Genomic DNA, 17,258 nt, shown 5'->3' with positions numbered 1-17,258 from the left:
CCACTCTAAAGCATAAGTAAATAGTCTTGAAAATCTTTTAACATGAATCGTAAACTTAAATCATGAGTGCGAAAAAGTAGAAGCGCTGGTCCTCGGGTTATGTGCATCAACAGTGTAGCAAAATCAACCGTCAATACCTCTAGTAATGTTAACATCATCATTACCTGCATCCATCACACCTAGTGAGTCTAAAGACTCAACACACCATCATCTTGATATCAAATAATACGTATAAAATCACATGTAACAGTGAAAATATTTTTACTTAAAAATAACATTTTCATGACATGCATAACATAAACCTCATCCTTTTCCCTTTACCTCATTCATAACATGTATCCTTTTATCATGATCACAACATTTTCCTTTTCCTTTATTGAATTAAGATCGTTAATTGTGACTTTCCTCAATCCTCAAAAGTCGATGGATCCATCTACATGTAACCACAGTACTGGGCGGCGGGGACATCAGCGACACAAGATCGTCAACTGAGCCTTGGCCTATCCTCAATCGTATCCTCATATCCTCATTAGTCACAATTACTTCACTTTCATCAATGTTTTCATCTTTTCATCACTTTATAAAATTATGCACAAATATCATTTTTCTTTTGAAACCAAGCATGCAACACGTATTTTTAATGTCAACCTTATATCATGAAAATCCGTGGACATTTAAAAATCATAATTCAACATGTAAAATTTCATAAACCATTAAAAATAATCATAATAGCATAAAAATAGAATTTAGAGCACTGCCATGACGTTTATTAATTTTCAGTGTAAAAAGACCGTTTTACCCCTAGACGTAAAATTTTTCGAATTTGACTTTTTCATGATTTCATTGACTCTAACATGTCCCAAATAATTATTTAAGCTTAAATTAAAATTCCCATAATTTTATTTAGCTTAAAAACAAGGCTTTTTAATTTATCTTTAACTAATCGTTTTGACGGCGTTTTAATCCCGAAAAATCCCAAACTTTAAATATAAAACTCCTAAATTTAAAACTTAGTCTTTTATCATTATTTTAGCCCTTATGAACCACAACTCGACCCCCGTGAGCCGTGTTTCGATTTATTTTTAACTTTCAAAAACCCTAGGACCTATGAGCTAGTCACTCTCGACCCTACTCCATTTTTGGTCGAGCCATGCTCGAGCCATCATGAGCCAGTATCAAGCCTACCCTTGTCTAGACCCTACTGGACCACCAGGACCCCTAGGACTCAACCCACAACCTAAAACTGAAGCGTGCCAACCCAAAGCTGCAGCCAAGAACTCCCTAACTTCATGGACTCTATCAATTTACGTCCAGGCTTCTACCAGCGAGCCCGGACCCTCAACCAACCACTCACGCACGTTTTTAGGACCCTTAAGACTCCCCCTAGCCTATCCCTAGAGCCCTGGACCGCACCCCTCAACCCCTAGGTGCCTGAGAAATTCTGCGTAGGGCATGTAACGTTCTCGGGTTGGAGTCCTTGATAACAAGGACTCCTCCCCAACCCTCCTGCTCGAGTCCTTGCCGACTGGATCATCCCCTGACCGAGACCTAGACCAAGCTGTGACCCTCTAGCCCCCTACCACAAAGAACCCGATCACTCCATGTGCATGACAGAACTTTTTCTAAACCAGCTTGCTACGTTTGTTTGTCCAGCGTGAACGGTGGTGTTGTAGGAGTCTAACTTATGTAAGAACACACTTTGATCATGGCCTAGTCACGGCAGCCTCTGTATAACACAATAAACATGATTTTTGGCTCCAAACTCAAAAGCTTAATGCATGTAGGTGCAATAATACGAAAATAAACATGAGAACTTGGTGCTTTTCATGCATACGTAATTAAAAATAATACTACGATGTGATAGACGAGAAAAGGAGATAGATGGCGTACCTTTGCGTTTTAAACGCACGAATAAACGTTGATGACGAAGAACGGGGACGAGGAAACGATGGCCTTGACGCTTCCCTTTGAAAATCCAAATTTTCTTCTTCAAAATATTTGTGTGTGTATCGATTAAGGGGGTGGAACTTTTCAGAAAAGAGGCGTGAATAATGAAGGTTTAAGGTAGGGTTTAACACTTTTTATATAGTTAATTATTCTACTAATTGGGCTTAGGCCTATTAAGCCTTCAAAATAGGCCCAATAATATTTAATTAAATGATAAAAATTATTTTGTTTAACTAAGTTTGTGAATTTAATAGCCGGTTGTCAAAACGTCTGCATTTTAGTTGAAAAACCAACACAGATAAAATTTACATCCCGGCGTATAAAATCACCTTAAAACTCCTTATTTTCAAAAATATGAAAAACAATCACCCATATTTTAAATAATTAAAATTAATTGTTTAATAAAAACATTTTACGTTTTTCACCCCTCGGTCTCCGTTCTTCGATCGCAACATGAATATCCCTTAAAATACAATTTTATGCATAATGATAATAAAAATCCTATTTAGCATATAATCATGCATGTCACATAATCGATTAGGTAATCAAATCAATTAATTACTTATTTATCATATTTCTTAGATTTGTATGCAGTTGGGTTACATTATCTTAATTTTTGGACCTTACAATTCCTCCTCCCCTTAAATAAAATTCCGTCCTCGAAATTAAAACTTACTGAATAGATTTGGATAGCGACTCCTCAAGTCCTTCTCGGTTTCCCAAGTAGCTTCCTCTTCCGAGTGATTCAGCCACTTGACCTTGACCATTGGAATGACTTTGTTTCGTAGTTTTCTTTCTTGCCTTGCCAAGATTTGTATAGGTCTTTTTTCATATGTTATATTAGGAGTTAGTTGCAGAGGTTCATAATTCAGCACATGCAACGGGTTCGACATGTACTTCCGCAGCATCGAAATATGGAACACATTGTGAACTCCAGAAAGCGCTGGTGGCAATGCCACTCGATAAGCTAGTGTCCCAATCCTCTCCAAAATCTCGAACGGACAAATAAATCTTCGGCTTAGCTTCCCCTTTTTGCCAAAACGCATAACACTCTTCATAGGTGCTATTTTCACAAATACATGATCTCCCACTGCAAACTCTAAGTCCCTTCGTCTTTTGTCTGCATAACTCTTTTGTCGGCTTTGCTCAGTATTCATTCTATCGCGAATTTTGACTATAAGCTCGGTAGTCTCTTCAATCACATCCGGACCAATATCTCTTCTTTCCCCAACCTCGTCTCAATGATTAGGAGATCGAAACTTTCTTCCATAAAGTGCCTCAAAAGGAGCCATCCCGATTGATGATTGGAAACTATTATTGTAGGTGAACTCCACTAGAGATAACTTTGGTTCCCAACTGCCTTGGAAGTCAATAACACATGCTCAAAGTAGATCTTCCAAAATCTGTATAACTCTTTCTGACTGTCCATCGGTTTGAGGATGAAATGCTGTACCGAATAATAACTTGGTCCCCATTGCTGCATGTAGGCTCTTCCAAAATGATGACGTGAATCTCGGATCTCTATTAGAAACAATGGACACAAGAATCCCATGCAGGCGAACTATCTCTCGAATATATAAGTCGGCGTACTGAATCATGGTGAAAGTTGTCTTAATAGGTAGAAAATGCGCTGATTTCGTAAGACGATCAACTATCACCCATATAGCATTGAATCCTTTAACTGTCTTTGGCAATCCCACAACAAAGTCCATGGTGATATTTTCTCATTTCCACTCGGGAATAGGGAGTGGATTAAGTTTCCCCGCTGGTCTTTGATGCTCTACTTTTACTTGCTGGAGAGTCAAACACTCGGATACAAATTTCAGAATGTCCCTCTTCATGCCTTGCCACCAATATAACAACTGCAAATCTTTGTACATTTTCGTACTTCACAGATGGATGGAGTATGGTGAGTCATGAGCTTCCTTTATAATAAGATCTCTCAAAGAATCGTCACTAGGAACCCATAACCGATCTCGATAACGAACTATACCATCCACATCTGAATATAATTTCCGACCCTTGGTTTCATCTCTAGCTCTCCACTATTACAACTGCTCATCAGTGGACTGCCCATCACGAATTATATCTCTCAAAGTCGACTGTACTGATAATGTGGCAAGATTAGGGGCCTCGCCCCTAGCATACTCTGTAAGCTCAAACCGCTGTATCTCGAACTGCAACAGTCTTTGGAGTGATAGATGAGCAATAACTACTGCTTTTCTACTCAACGCGTCTGCCACTACATTAGCTTTTCCCGGATAGTATCTAATGTCACAATCATAATCCTTTACTAACTCAAGCCATCTACGATGTCTCATATTCAACTCCTTTTGGGTGAAGAAGTATTTCAAGCTTTCATGGTCAGTGAATATCTTGCACTTCTCTCCATTAAGGTAGTGTCTCTAAATCTTTAGTGCAAAGACTACTGCTGCAAGCTCAAGGACATGAGTAGTTTAGTTTTTCTCGTGAATCTTCAACTGTCTCGACGCATAGGCTATAGCTCGGTCATTTTGCATCTGAACTGCGCCCAAACCAAGTTTAGAAGCATCGGTATATAGAACATACTCCCCTTGCCCCGATGGCATAGATAACACTGGTGCTAAAATCAAGGCTTGCTTTAACTTGTCAAAACTGTCTTGACACTCGGATCCCCAAATAAACTTTGCATTTTTTTTAGTCAAGGATGTCAATGGTACTGCAATGGAGAGAATCCCTTGATAAATTTGCAATAATAGACAGCTGGTCCCAAGAAACTGCGAATCTCAGTAACACTCATCGGTACTGGACACTCTTTCACTGCCTCAACTTTGCTTGGATCAACTTCAATGCCATTGCTAGAAATGATGTGGCCTAAGAATGCCACTCTATCAAGCCAAAACTCGCACTTGCTAAATTTTGCATATAACTTTCTATCTTGCAGTACTTGCAGTGCTGTCCTCAAATGGCGACTATGTTCCTCTCTGCTCTTGGAATAAATCAATATATCATCAATGAAAACTATAATAAGCTGACCCAGATATGGCTGAAATACGTGATTCATGAGATCCATGAAGATCGCTGGAGCATTGGTCAACCCAAATGGCATGACCATAAACTCATAGTGTCCATATCTCGTACGGAATGCTGTCTTGTGCACATCAGACTCTTTTACTTTCAATTGATGGTATCCAGATCGCAGATCAATTTTTGAAAATACCGATGCTCCTTGCAACTGATCAAATAAATTATTCAATTCTTGGCAGTGGATATTTATTTTTGATAGTGACCTTATTAAGTTCTCGATAATCAATGCATAGACACATACTACCATCTTTATTTTTCGCAAATAATACCGGTGCGCCCCATGGAGAATAACTAGGGCGAATAAAACCCTTGTCCAGCAGTTCTTGGATTTGATCTTTTAATTCTTTCATTTCAGCGGGTGCCAAACGATAAGGTGTTTTTGATATAGGAACAGTGCCTGGCATAAGATCAATAGAGAATTCCACTTCACGATCGGGGGGATACCATAATTAGGGCCCATTAAGTAAACTAAAGCCCAATTAGCAATCTAATAATTTATTTAAATAGAATCCTACCCCAACACACCTAGAACTACACGCCTCCCTCACCATCAGCACACAGTCACACACGCTAGGACTCCTAGAGGTGGTCGAAACTTAGAGGAGAGAAAGGAAGAAGATTTGAGTCATGTTCGTCTCTCGTCGCGCCATCTCTCATATCTAGTAAGGAATAAGGATTAAGGCATGTTTTCAAACCCTTTTTCAAGTACCATGTAATCCATATTATTGTTTGTATGCTGATGTGCGTGAAAAATTTACAAAAGTGATGGTTTTCAATTTCCTACATGTGCATCTCATGTTTTGGCAAAGATTTTCGATGTTTATCAAATTGTTGAGGGAAGGATGAGGCTTCAGATTTGTATTTCATCAAATACACATACCCATACCTTGAAAAGCCACCGGTAAAGGTGATGAAGTACGAATGTCCATGCTTCTAAATTCTTTGAACCTTTCAAAGGATTCAGATTTGTATTTAATCAAATACACATACCCATACCTCGAAAAGCCATCGGTAAAGATGATGAAGTAGGAATGTCCATAATTGTGCCGAATTTAGAGTATCTTGTTTTCGTTTGTTTGTTGTTGTTATTGCTTGGACATTTTTTAGTGGAATATCTTTTAATTTTAAGTTGTAGCGATCGTTTTCAAGTTCTCCAATACAAATCAAACATTCATTCTTGTAAATGTTGCAAACATCTTTGCTAAATAAACAAGAATATCCATCTTTACCAAGCATAGAAATGGAAACAATTTTTTCACCAACTCAGGTACAATCAAAACATCTCTCAAAATCAACTTAAAATCATTGTTCAACAATAAGTAAACATCTCCTACGGCTTTGTCAGCAACTATTGCTCCATTTCCCATCCTCAAGAAGGTCTCACCTTCCCTAAGTCTCCTACTTCTTCCAATCACCTGTAATCATTATAGAGATGTGAGCCACAACCAGTCTCTAACACCCAAGAAGTAGAATTGATTGAAATGTTTACTTCAATGTAGAACATACCATTTCCAGAACCTTTNAAACTCCAACTTTCCAGCAGGTTACACGTGGTCGGCGGCTATCTATCATCATGCAATCTGTGAAACTTTTGGCCTTTTTCCGGTCTCCATTGTTTTATGACAAATGGCTGGCTAGTTTTATTTCCTCGTAACGTCCTAATTATAAAACATATTGAATTTTGTAAACAGTTAATTTTTAATTACATTTACTGTGGGTAGATTTGATTATTTCTATTGAAATTATAAAATTTATTTTAATTCGTTGATTCAAATAAATTAAGAATCATTTATATTTGGTGTGAAAGACGAGAGATTAATGGATCAATTATTAATATTTTATCTAATTTTTGAACAGCCTTATTATAGTATGAATTTATAACATCAAACGTGTCGTGATTTATGATCAAACAACCATTTGCCACCTGCACACCAACTATTTTGCTCCCAATCACGAGCCCACGAGTCATCATCACTTCGCTGATTTAAAAACTCAAAATTTCACAAAACTTGAGCAATCATCCATCAGTTACAACCTTCCCCACAATATTTGCGATTATAATCCTTTACAGGAAACAGCATTTGCAGAACAAGTTTTTTAAACAAGAAAACACCAGTACCAAAATGGAAGAATCGGCCAAAGAGGCTTTAATTCAAGAAAACAAGTCGATTTCACCAAGCCATTCATTCCACGAAGCCAACTTGGAGTCGACGAGTTATAGCTATAGCCTGAAATGGGTTTTTCTTGATTATTCGAATATATGGAGAACTGGGATATCTTGGTCCATGTTTTTTCTGCTAAACATAGCTGTTCCAATTGTCTCCCACTTTATATTTTATTGCTCTGACTGTGATCTGACCCACCAAAGGCCATACAATGTAATTGTTCAGTCATCACTTTCGCTATTTGCTGCACTTTCTTTCATCTGCCTAACATCTTTCGGGCGTACATACGGGCTTCGGAGGTTTCTGTTTCTTGATAAACTGTGTGATGAAAGCGAAAAGGTTCGACAGGGATATGCACTGCAGCTTCAAGTACGTTTCTGCCTTTCCATTTTTCACTCAAAATTGCTTAGATTATCTTAGTTACGTAGTTAAACAAAGGAAGCAACTCACTTTGTGAGCTAGTTGAATGATACTGTGTTCCAAGTCGAAAATATCTAATTTGGGCCTGGCTCCAATACATTTCGAAATCGTGAGTCGTTTCATTCATTACCTTTAACACATTCAAGAATCAAGATGTACTTTTTAAATTATTAAAATTTAAGGGGCATGGAGCCATGATCAAGAAGTTTGTAGCTGAACTTGACTGTTAAAATCAAACCGATCCAAACCAATCGAGCTCAAACTCAAATTTTGATTCGAGATCAAATAATTTATTTTTTCGAACTTAGAACAAGCTAAAGAATTTTGAGTTCAAATCCTGACATGAAAACAAGTAATATTTGACCCCTCTCAATTAATTTGAACATAGATATAAATATCACACCTCTATTGGTAGATAAAACAGGCAAATTAGGCAATAATCCTGTCAAATTTAGTTGATCACGGAGCTAGTAGAATTTTGCATATTACCCCTTTATGGCCCGAAGAGTGGCATAATGTATCAGAGTGATCTGAGTCCGAATACTATCGATGCAGAGTTGTAACGTTGTATTTCCTCGTAATTCTCGTTAATTGTTTGCGCAAATCAAGTACATACGCTAAACTATTCCTAGCAATACTCATTGTATAGTCAAAACTTCAATAAAAATATGATTCATGCAAGATCATTCTCAAATTTTAAGTCTGTTTATTTGTCGACGCAGAGATCAATGAAGCTCCTTTCAGCTTTTGTTCTCCCCTGTTTCCTTGCCCACTGCGCATACCAGATATGGTGGTTCGCCTCCGGAGGAAACCAAATCCCCTACCCATACAACACGCTTCTGTGCAAAGTCATCGGTTGCATGCTACTGATGTGCTCGTGGCTATATCGTACCTCGATATGTTTCCTCGTCTGTGTACTCTTCCGCCTTACGTGTTACCTTCAAATACTAAGGTTAGAGGACTTTGCTCAAGTCTTTGAACGTGAATCTGATGTTGCTTCAATCTTGATCGAACATCTCAGGATCAGAAGAAATCTTCGGATCATAAGTCATAGGTTTAGAGTTTTCATTTTGTTGACTCTAATCCTAGTAACAATAAGCCAGTTTGTTTCCTTGCTCATTACAACTGAACCGAGTTCCAGAGTCAACATCCCAACAGCTGGAGAACTCGCGGTAATCCCGCATCACCAGCTCTTTAATCTATTTCACGTGACATTCAAGAAATATGTAGTGAAGTTCTTGACTTGTTCTGTTTCTGTCATGCAGTTGTGTTCCATAACTCTGGTAACTGGGCTTTTAATCTGCTTGCGAAGTGCGGCAAAGATAACACATAGAGCACAGGCGGTTACAACTCTTGCGGCTAAGTGGCATGCCTGTGCCACAATCGATTCGTTTGATGCTCTAATTGATGACATCCCAACGACTCAGATTGTTTCAGCTGACGTGGCACGGTATCCGGTTACTGCTGCCAACTGGACGGATTCCGATAATGAAGTAGGAGATGGAGATAACGTGTTGGACAACACAAACTTGGTGCCGATTTTTGCAAACACTGTGTCTTACCAGAAAAGGCAAGCACTAGGTAAGTAACTGCTAAACTTATTGAAGTCAGCATTCAACGAGAACATTTTTTTTATGGGCTTTTTGTGTTTCAGTAACATATTTCGAGCACAACACAGCTGGAATTACCGTGTATGGCTTTATGCTGGATAGGACATGGTTACACACAATCTTCGCGATCCAGCTCTCTCTTACATTGTGGATATTGAACAAGACGATCGGGATTTCTTGAGTGTTGTATAATTGGCGTGTCTGATGCTATCAAAACCGTAGGGAATACGGTTAATTGCCTTTTTTTGTCCTGTTTTCAAGTGAAATATATATAAGAGAATGTGTGTAAGCATTTAACATTTTAGGGGTTACTTTTATCACATAGAGAAATGAGTTTTCTGACTTCTCATTGATGATGATGATCGTTTTATATATGTATGTATCTCACATCCTCCAATCCAAATGTGCATAAGATCGAGTTCAAACTTCGTATAGTATCAGTATGCATAATAAATGACGACGTTTGTTCACGTACGACGGAAACAACAAATACTGAGGATTCTCTTCGTTTATTGACGGATCTTACAATCATCGAAAACAAAGTTAAGCATGCCCAAATTCATCGGGTTCTCCGCTACAAATTACAATGGACCCACACGCAAACTCTACTTCTCCTCTTGTTTTTCATACATTCTCTCCCACTATATTTTTATGCATAAACGAGATCGTCTGCGGCTCTCAACGATCAGAAACAAAGGGGAACTTAATAAAGATTAATGGATGTGAGTATTTTTCTTTAATTGCTTATTCTCATGTTGTAGTTGGATAGAAATATTAAATCCTACATGTAAATTTTTCTATTAACTTAACGATTAAATCTTCACAACGCACAAGTCTTTGTTCCAGCTAGATTAGTTAACGTTTACTATGCAGCAACAACGATCACACGTTCCTATGTTCGGGAACTGGGACGGGGAGAACGTACCGTACACAGCCTGCTTCGAGAATGCGCGCAAGGAGAAAGCCAACGGTATCAGGATAAACCCTAACGATCCGCAGGAAAATCCAGAAGCCTTCACCATGGTAGCAGCTCCACCTTCTGGCAAGTCTTCCGTGCCCAAAAAGAATCGTTTCCACAAAAGAAACACTTCCGATCAGCTGAAAAGTAGCACTTACAAAAGCACATCTTCTACATCAGGCAGCGACAAAGCCACATCTCATGATAGTTCTGTGAATTCAATCTTTAAGCCCAAACACCAGCGCGAAAGATCCGATCGCAGCCACATCCCGCCGCTATCTCCAGTGGATTATGCCGATGATAATGTGAGTAATCTTGTTTAATAATTGTGTTTGTGTGGATGTTGATCTGATATTGATGGAGGAAGGGAACAGTCTTGTAGATCGGTGGCTGTGCCTAAATTCGGGGAATGGGATGAAAAGAATCCGAGATCAGCGGAAGGTTTTACGGTAATCTTCAACAAGGTGAAGGAGGAGAAGCAAATCGCGGCTGCTAAATTCCCCTCTTTGAGTGTGCAGCAGGTTGTGAACAGATACCATGAGTCTAGCCACAAAGAAAATACCCGGGGAAAGGTATGTACGGGCACATTTAAATTTCTAACGTTTCCCACTTCAATTAAAAAAAAATGTAAACACAGTTACAAAATATATTTAAAATAATTTTTCAAATAAAATACAAAAATAATTTTGATATTTCTAATGTAATTTTTATCCTTCATTCTGCCTAAAACATTTTAAAAAATGATCTTAGTTTCCTAAAAACATGTAATGCAATCCGTTTAAGATATACAATTTTAACAAACCAAGATAATTGGTGCTTAAATGTCATGTTGTCTTGATAATAATGTATATATCCTCCTTTAATTTGATCTCATCTAAAACCAGTTCTGTAATGTGCAGAAATGTTGCGGCCTGTTTTGAAGATGGGAATACCCATTTGGCTTGTCGGTCTACATATATTTCATACATGTTTTTTTTTATTAGTATGTCAAGCTCTTGCCTTTCTAGGTTTATCCTAAACTGTATGTTCTTTGTGACTACGCTATAATCTTTGACAAACACTTGCATGTGATTCATACTAGTTTATCCTAGTATTAGTGTTGTAAGCAAATAATTCAATCAAATCATATACGAATACATTTTACGATTTTTGTGTAGCTATATGTGCTCAAGTTATTGTATTCTTCTTAATTTGTAATATCATTTGGATTATGTTTCGTATCATCGATCTTAGACAAATACTTGCGGCAACAAGTCTATCTAATTTCAAACTTTAGCTGGATTGGTGCTTACAAGATCCACCAGTGAATAGATTTTCCTCCGCTTTTCCAGAAATATTTAGCAAGATGATTTTAACTTTTAATTATGATTCATTTAAAAGATAAGACCAAACCGTTAGGCACATAAAAAACATGGATGCAAATAACTAGAGGCAAGGCCAGGATAGCCTTAACAACTCCTGTACAGTAACGAACAAAAACACCACGAGAAATTACAGAAACCAAACTGGCATAATACATAGCTGCCTATCTGCTCAGGAAAGAACTCATTTCCTCGCATACACCTCTACGATACTGTATGTATGTATATATATGCATATATATACATACCAAGCACATGGACACTTTTACAAGATCTTGATCTTCTTCATGCAGGAATACACAGCGGTTGGTGGGATTCTTCCACCACCAGGTGATTCTAATATTCACTCGCAGTGTGTAGATTGAGTAAAGAGGTGGTGCATCTATACAGGGATCACCTCACCATTTTGGCTTTCTGAGCATGTTAATATAAGGCCTTCAATGTAGGTTGGGAGAAGGAAACAGAGCCAGCGGCAGCCTGATGAGATAGGCTCGGTGGGTGGAACTATCATGAGCACATTATCGTGGCGTCTAACAACCCCCATTACACTTACAGTACTTCCTTCTTTGATACAGCTGCAAAGAAAAATTAAAACAACAGAATCAGTTTGAAAAGGTTATGAACTCAAGATTCCAAGTCGTGCTTTTTTATAATTGTTAATATACATACAAGTAAAGATCGGAAATCTCTCATGAGCTTGAATCTTTGAGAAAAATGATTTTTAACATCGTGTCAGAATAGGAAATCACAAGTTTTAGAGCTACCTATGCAGCCTTAAATATTTCATCAAAGTTAGACCAGGGTTTGTACCTTTTGGGCCTTTGTTACTCAAATGTCACCAACATGGACTTGTACATGCACACTTCCAAGTTCCAATAATAAGCTGGACATATATTCCCCGATTTGCATCTTAAATGTGGGGGTGTGTTACTATTTAAAATCATTATTAGATCGATCAGCTTTCATAGCTTTGAACATATGAGAAAAAGTAAGTTCTAACAATAATGTGACGAAACTACAGTATACCGTAGTAACACACCGTAGTAACATTTCCAAGTAAGGACATGTTGATTCTAGTTAGGTTTTAGTTTCTAGCCCCGACATAGAAGAAGAATATTTACTAGTATTTTTGGGTGCGTAAAATGTCTAATATCATGGGTAAATGGAAATCAAACAAGGAGGATGTTAACAAAAGAGAAATAGAAATCAGATGTCATGTGCTAATCAGTAGATATATAAATATTAATATGCACCGTGTTGACAAAGTTTATTACCCTTCTTTAAGGCGCAGTACATGGTCGCCACTCGACAAACCTCTGTCAGAAAGCCAGTGCAGAAAGGTCGGAGACAAATCTTTATTATCTTTGGTTACATCGACAACTGTAGTTGGTTTGACAAATGGCGCAACCTTAGCACCGTAACCTGCTTTTACTAAAGCTCTTAATCCTGATTGGAAGTCTGATATGTAAAAATCAGCCACATATTTCTGTGAATGGAACAAAAATGTGATTGATCACGAAGCTGAAAGATTGCTCAAGTCAATAAAACAAAAGCTCACACATTCAAGTTTCATATAAGAGTATGTATTTTTTAAAAGGAAGTTCCATATATAAGTATACACTAATGCATCCGATAAAAGTGAAATCGTCTACATGTCATAGAAAATGCAACAGTTCATAGTTTCGTGTATCACTTCAAAAAATTCAATATAATTTGATAACTGACCTCTGAATGACTGCATCTCCAAGAGAAAAAACATTGTGTAGGATTCCCAGGTTTTCCACTACAGCCTCTGTATTCATATAATTCCGAGGAAGCATATACACATCTTGGAATCTTCTGGAATGACGTTTCAAGAGGTATACTCCCACAAGTGACAACCTGTGCATACAATCATGGAAATTCACTGAGTTGGGTAGAGCAGCAGCACATAATGCAAAAACAATACTAGGCAACAAAAAAAAATTTGTAACCTTTTTCATAACATATCATGAGTCGAAAAGCCAAAAAACGAATTGAAACTGGTGAGATCCCAAAGAATAGGAATTGTCTTCCCATGTAAGAAGAATTTCTTATGAGTAACCTTTTTCTCATAAGGAATGTTTCTAGTTGATTTGTTTCAAACCTTTATCAATTTGATTTGGTTTGAAACATGGTTACCACTGTATCTGTGTGTCATAATCTCAAGTGATGTCCAAAAACATGAACTCCAATGTATGCGACCCATTTCAAAGTAAAAATAATTGCCAATGAGACAGTAAAGAAAAATGGCCAATGGAAAGAAAATGTCCAATCTTGGTTACCACGGTATCCTAAAGTTAAGTGATACACAATAAATGAACTCGAATTCATGCGACCGGATTCAAAATAAAATAACTGCCAACGAATCAGTAAAGAGAAAGCCAGATGCGAAAAATACGGTAACGGTGGTAACGTGCTATGTAGATGATTGACACGTAAATACTGGCTAATGGGCACTGGATCAAAAGAAGATCCAGATTGGACAAATCATTGCTCTTTTCAACTTTATGATTATAGGTTGCCAGCTTATTTACAATCACATAACTGCCTGCTTGGAGTGCCAGATGGCATTTTTTGGGACATATAACTAAATTAGATATACACAACGATGTGTATGCAATATCATCAGTAGCTTATTAAATCATAGACGACAGAAAACGATGCCACCTACATTTGATAAGTCAGTGTTCGGACTGATATATTTGCATTCCTCTAAAGATAGCTGTACTTATTACTTTGGAAAATAAAAATTCAAATTACACCGGAATATTATCCACCATATCTCTGTTGTGCATCTGACTTATTATTACAAATATTGTAAAGATCTAAATCTTCTAAAATTCTACACACTTAACTTTGATGAGAGTCATAAGACAAGAGACTTAGAGAGATCTCCTGGAATTTAATGCCATGCATCTCAAACTAACATATTTAGGAGAAATGAGTCATCACATGTTAATGAATGGTCAAGGCATTCAGGAAGAAATTATATGACATGAACAAGACAATCTTAAAGCGTATATTTGGTACCTAAATATTTTGCCACGTGGGGTAAGTGTTCGGTAGGTGACGTAGAAGACAACTAGCGACCCAAAGGGTTATATATATTAATCAATCCTTTTGTTCAGCTGTCATCATGCAACAAAAGATTGACAAACCGCTTTTACACATTAATATTGTATTTAGTATTGCAAAATAAATCCTTCGGATTCTCCAGAATTATATAAGCCATTAGAAGTTTAGAACCAAAACAAAATATTTCTGATCAACAAGTCTAAAGTGATACTAGAGAATGCATAAAGATTTCAATAACCTCAGCAGCAAGTAAAAATTGAACCAGGATTTCACAAAGTCAAAGAAATTAGCACCTGTACCTCTTTTCATATTACATAGAATCAACTTGAAATAAGCATATTACAGAGGTAACAACTGTCCTCCCATTTACTAAAAAAGAAGTCCTATCCTTGTACCATTTCAAGTTTTCAACTAAGTAATCCATGGTTAGTACGGCCGAAAAGTGGGCCCTCTTTACTTATCGAAGTGGATGACTTCAAGATAGAATTATGCTTCAATTTAACATGGATGGAACAGAATAAATTTGGGATAACAGAGGATTGTTGAACAGATGATATGAAGGTAATTGATTTCAAGAAATTCTAAAATGGTACACAAATATAGATCCTTAGACTTCCCTAAATAGATTCAGACCAAACCGATGACTACTCACCAACTTAATTCCTCAATAAATATCAATTAATCTCAGTAGCTCAAATATAATAACAAGCAATTTCTACCATTACTATCATGAAAATATCACAAAAACAGTAAAAATCAGGTCTAGAAAAATTACCCCCGTGACCTTGACGTACTGTCCATCGATGGCACCCCTCAGCTCGGCATCAGGATACTTCCTTAAAAACTGTAATACCCCATATTTTTTATAACCAAAATTCCAGATTATAATAATCAAGGCAGCCACTAAAGCGGCAACCACAGCCACCAAAACCACCGCCTTCTTCACCGACGCCAGGAGAAAAGCTCCAACCACCAGTCCCATAACAACCACCACCAAGGATACCCACATTATAACCCTCGAAAACCTGTACCCTAACTTCACCTCCTCCCCCAAGCTCGTAACAGCGGAACCGTACATGTTTTTATTGAACGAGCTCGGTGCTGAGGGCGCGTCGAGCTGGCCTGAGCGGCGATTGGAGTTGGAAGAGCCCAATGGACCCGATGTGATGAGGCCCGTGGGTTGAATAGGCGTCAGAGGACCTGAGAAAGAGGAGGAAGATGACTTCTTATTCATTGACCCGGAGTTGGACAACGTCGGCGGTACGGGGCCAGAATTCGGCCCGGATCTGGCAGATCCACTGTTATGCTGAGAAGAGGACGGAGGACGGGAGGGAAGCTTCGGCGGTGCCGTCGGTGTGTTCGGGTGATCCCCGACGCCGTACATTTTCCCGAGCTCGCCGGATTTCTTCACATCACCACCGGTGTACGGGACGGCGCGTGAAGCCATAGTCGGCTGCCGTTCCCTGAACTGCTGCTCCGGACGACCCGAAACAAACAAGCCATTGCTTAACTGGTGCGACCCGGTTCGAGTAGTCATCTGAAGCAAAGGTCCTGCAGCGAGAATGAAATGGGGGTTTGCTTGGGTTGCAGCGAGAAGGGAGAAGCTTTTTAGTGCAAAGTGAAGAGTGTACGTGAAAGAGAAGGTGATGGAGGTGGGGCTGAAATGACATTTATGCCCTTTGTCAGTGTATTCGGCGAACAAACTGGCTGTTGAGTTTGCTGTCGCCTGTCATGCTGTGTGTTAAGGATTCTTAAAAGCTTTTATTATTGTTTATGTAATTTAATTTAATATGAGATCTTTAACTTTGTTAGTTTATTTAACACGAGTAGGTTTTAAGTGTGACGATATCACGAATTTTTATTTGTAAGACGAGTCAATCCTATATATATTCACAATAAAAAATAAAATTCTTAGCATAAAAAGTAATATTTTTTCATTAATGATCCAAATAAGATATCTGTCTCACAAAGTACGATACGTGAAACCGTCTCACACAAGTTTTTGTCATGTAATAATATGTAACAATGGTCATTCAATTATGTCTCTTAAATTCATTTGTTTCCTCTTTTTCACATGTCTCAGTTCAATTTTCATATTTTCACATGTCTCAGTTCGATTTTTTTTATTTAATTATAATAAAATATCCATTAAATAAGGATGAAATAAGAATTCTTTTTATAAACTTACATTTCCAAAAAAAATTTAAATGAAACACACAAGCTTAGACGGAAGGAGCGTGTGATTTAGACAGTATTTGTAAATGATTAAAATAATACGAATAATTTTTTTGTTTCCAAAATTTTACAAATTCATAGAAGAAAAATCAATAATTTGTTTTTTTTAAAAAAATTTACACTTAATATGACTGAAAAATGATATTTGTAGAGTAAACTAAATCACCTGAATGGTTTAATTTAAATATTAATTAAAAATAAAAAAAAAGAAGGCAGTGACGTGACGAGTAGATTTAAATATAATATCTAAACATAGTTATGGTGCTAACCCTGACATCTCTTTCATTAATGTCCTTTCGAATTAAAATCTAAATACGAATGCAATAGTAGCAATCCAAACACAACAAATATCCAACATGATGTAGTTTTACGGATTTACCCCCATGGTTCTAATTAATTG

The 17,258-nt window shown here is 37.6% G+C and overlaps 4 protein-coding genes across 4 annotated transcripts in view; 3 read left to right on the top strand and 1 right to left on the bottom strand.

Annotated features, from left to right (window-relative positions):
- Positions 1–17,258, top strand: part of LOC140978145 (uncharacterized) — a 91,375-nt gene that overhangs the window by 28,166 nt on the left and 45,951 nt on the right. The window lies entirely within an intron of this gene.
- LOC140978132 (uncharacterized) lies at positions 6,729–9,550 on the top strand. The gene is made up of 4 exons (XM_073442942.1): positions 6,729–7,547; positions 8,321–8,770; positions 8,864–9,179; positions 9,253–9,550. The coding sequence occupies exons 1-4, from the start codon at positions 7,137–7,139 to the stop codon at positions 9,387–9,389; spliced, it is 1,314 nt and encodes a 437-aa protein (XP_073299043.1). The 5' UTR covers positions 6,729–7,136; the 3' UTR covers positions 9,390–9,550.
- Positions 9,679–11,256, top strand: LOC140978133 (RPM1-interacting protein 4-like). Its single transcript, XM_073442943.1, has 4 exons — positions 9,679–9,930; positions 10,082–10,471; positions 10,541–10,738; positions 11,066–11,256. Exons 1-4 carry the CDS (start codon positions 9,925–9,927, stop codon positions 11,084–11,086), a joined length of 615 nt encoding a protein of 204 aa, XP_073299044.1. The 5' UTR covers positions 9,679–9,924; the 3' UTR covers positions 11,087–11,256.
- Positions 11,565–16,262, bottom strand: LOC140978131 (uncharacterized membrane protein At1g16860-like). The gene is made up of 4 exons (XM_073442941.1): positions 15,399–16,262; positions 13,253–13,408; positions 12,802–13,013; positions 11,565–12,102 (listed from the first exon to the last, which is right to left on the bottom strand). Exons 1-4 carry the CDS (start codon positions 16,158–16,160, stop codon positions 11,910–11,912), a joined length of 1,323 nt encoding a protein of 440 aa, XP_073299042.1. The 5' UTR covers positions 16,161–16,262; the 3' UTR covers positions 11,565–11,909.

The sequence above is a fragment of the Primulina huaijiensis genome, chromosome 6, assembly GCF_012295235.1.
Source record: "Primulina huaijiensis isolate GDHJ02 chromosome 6, ASM1229523v2, whole genome shotgun sequence".
In the NCBI taxonomy this organism is placed as follows: Eukaryota; Viridiplantae; Streptophyta; class Magnoliopsida; order Lamiales; family Gesneriaceae; genus Primulina; species Primulina huaijiensis.
The sequence above is the reverse complement of the archived record's forward strand: the minus strand, read 5'-3'. Positions and strand labels throughout refer to the sequence as shown.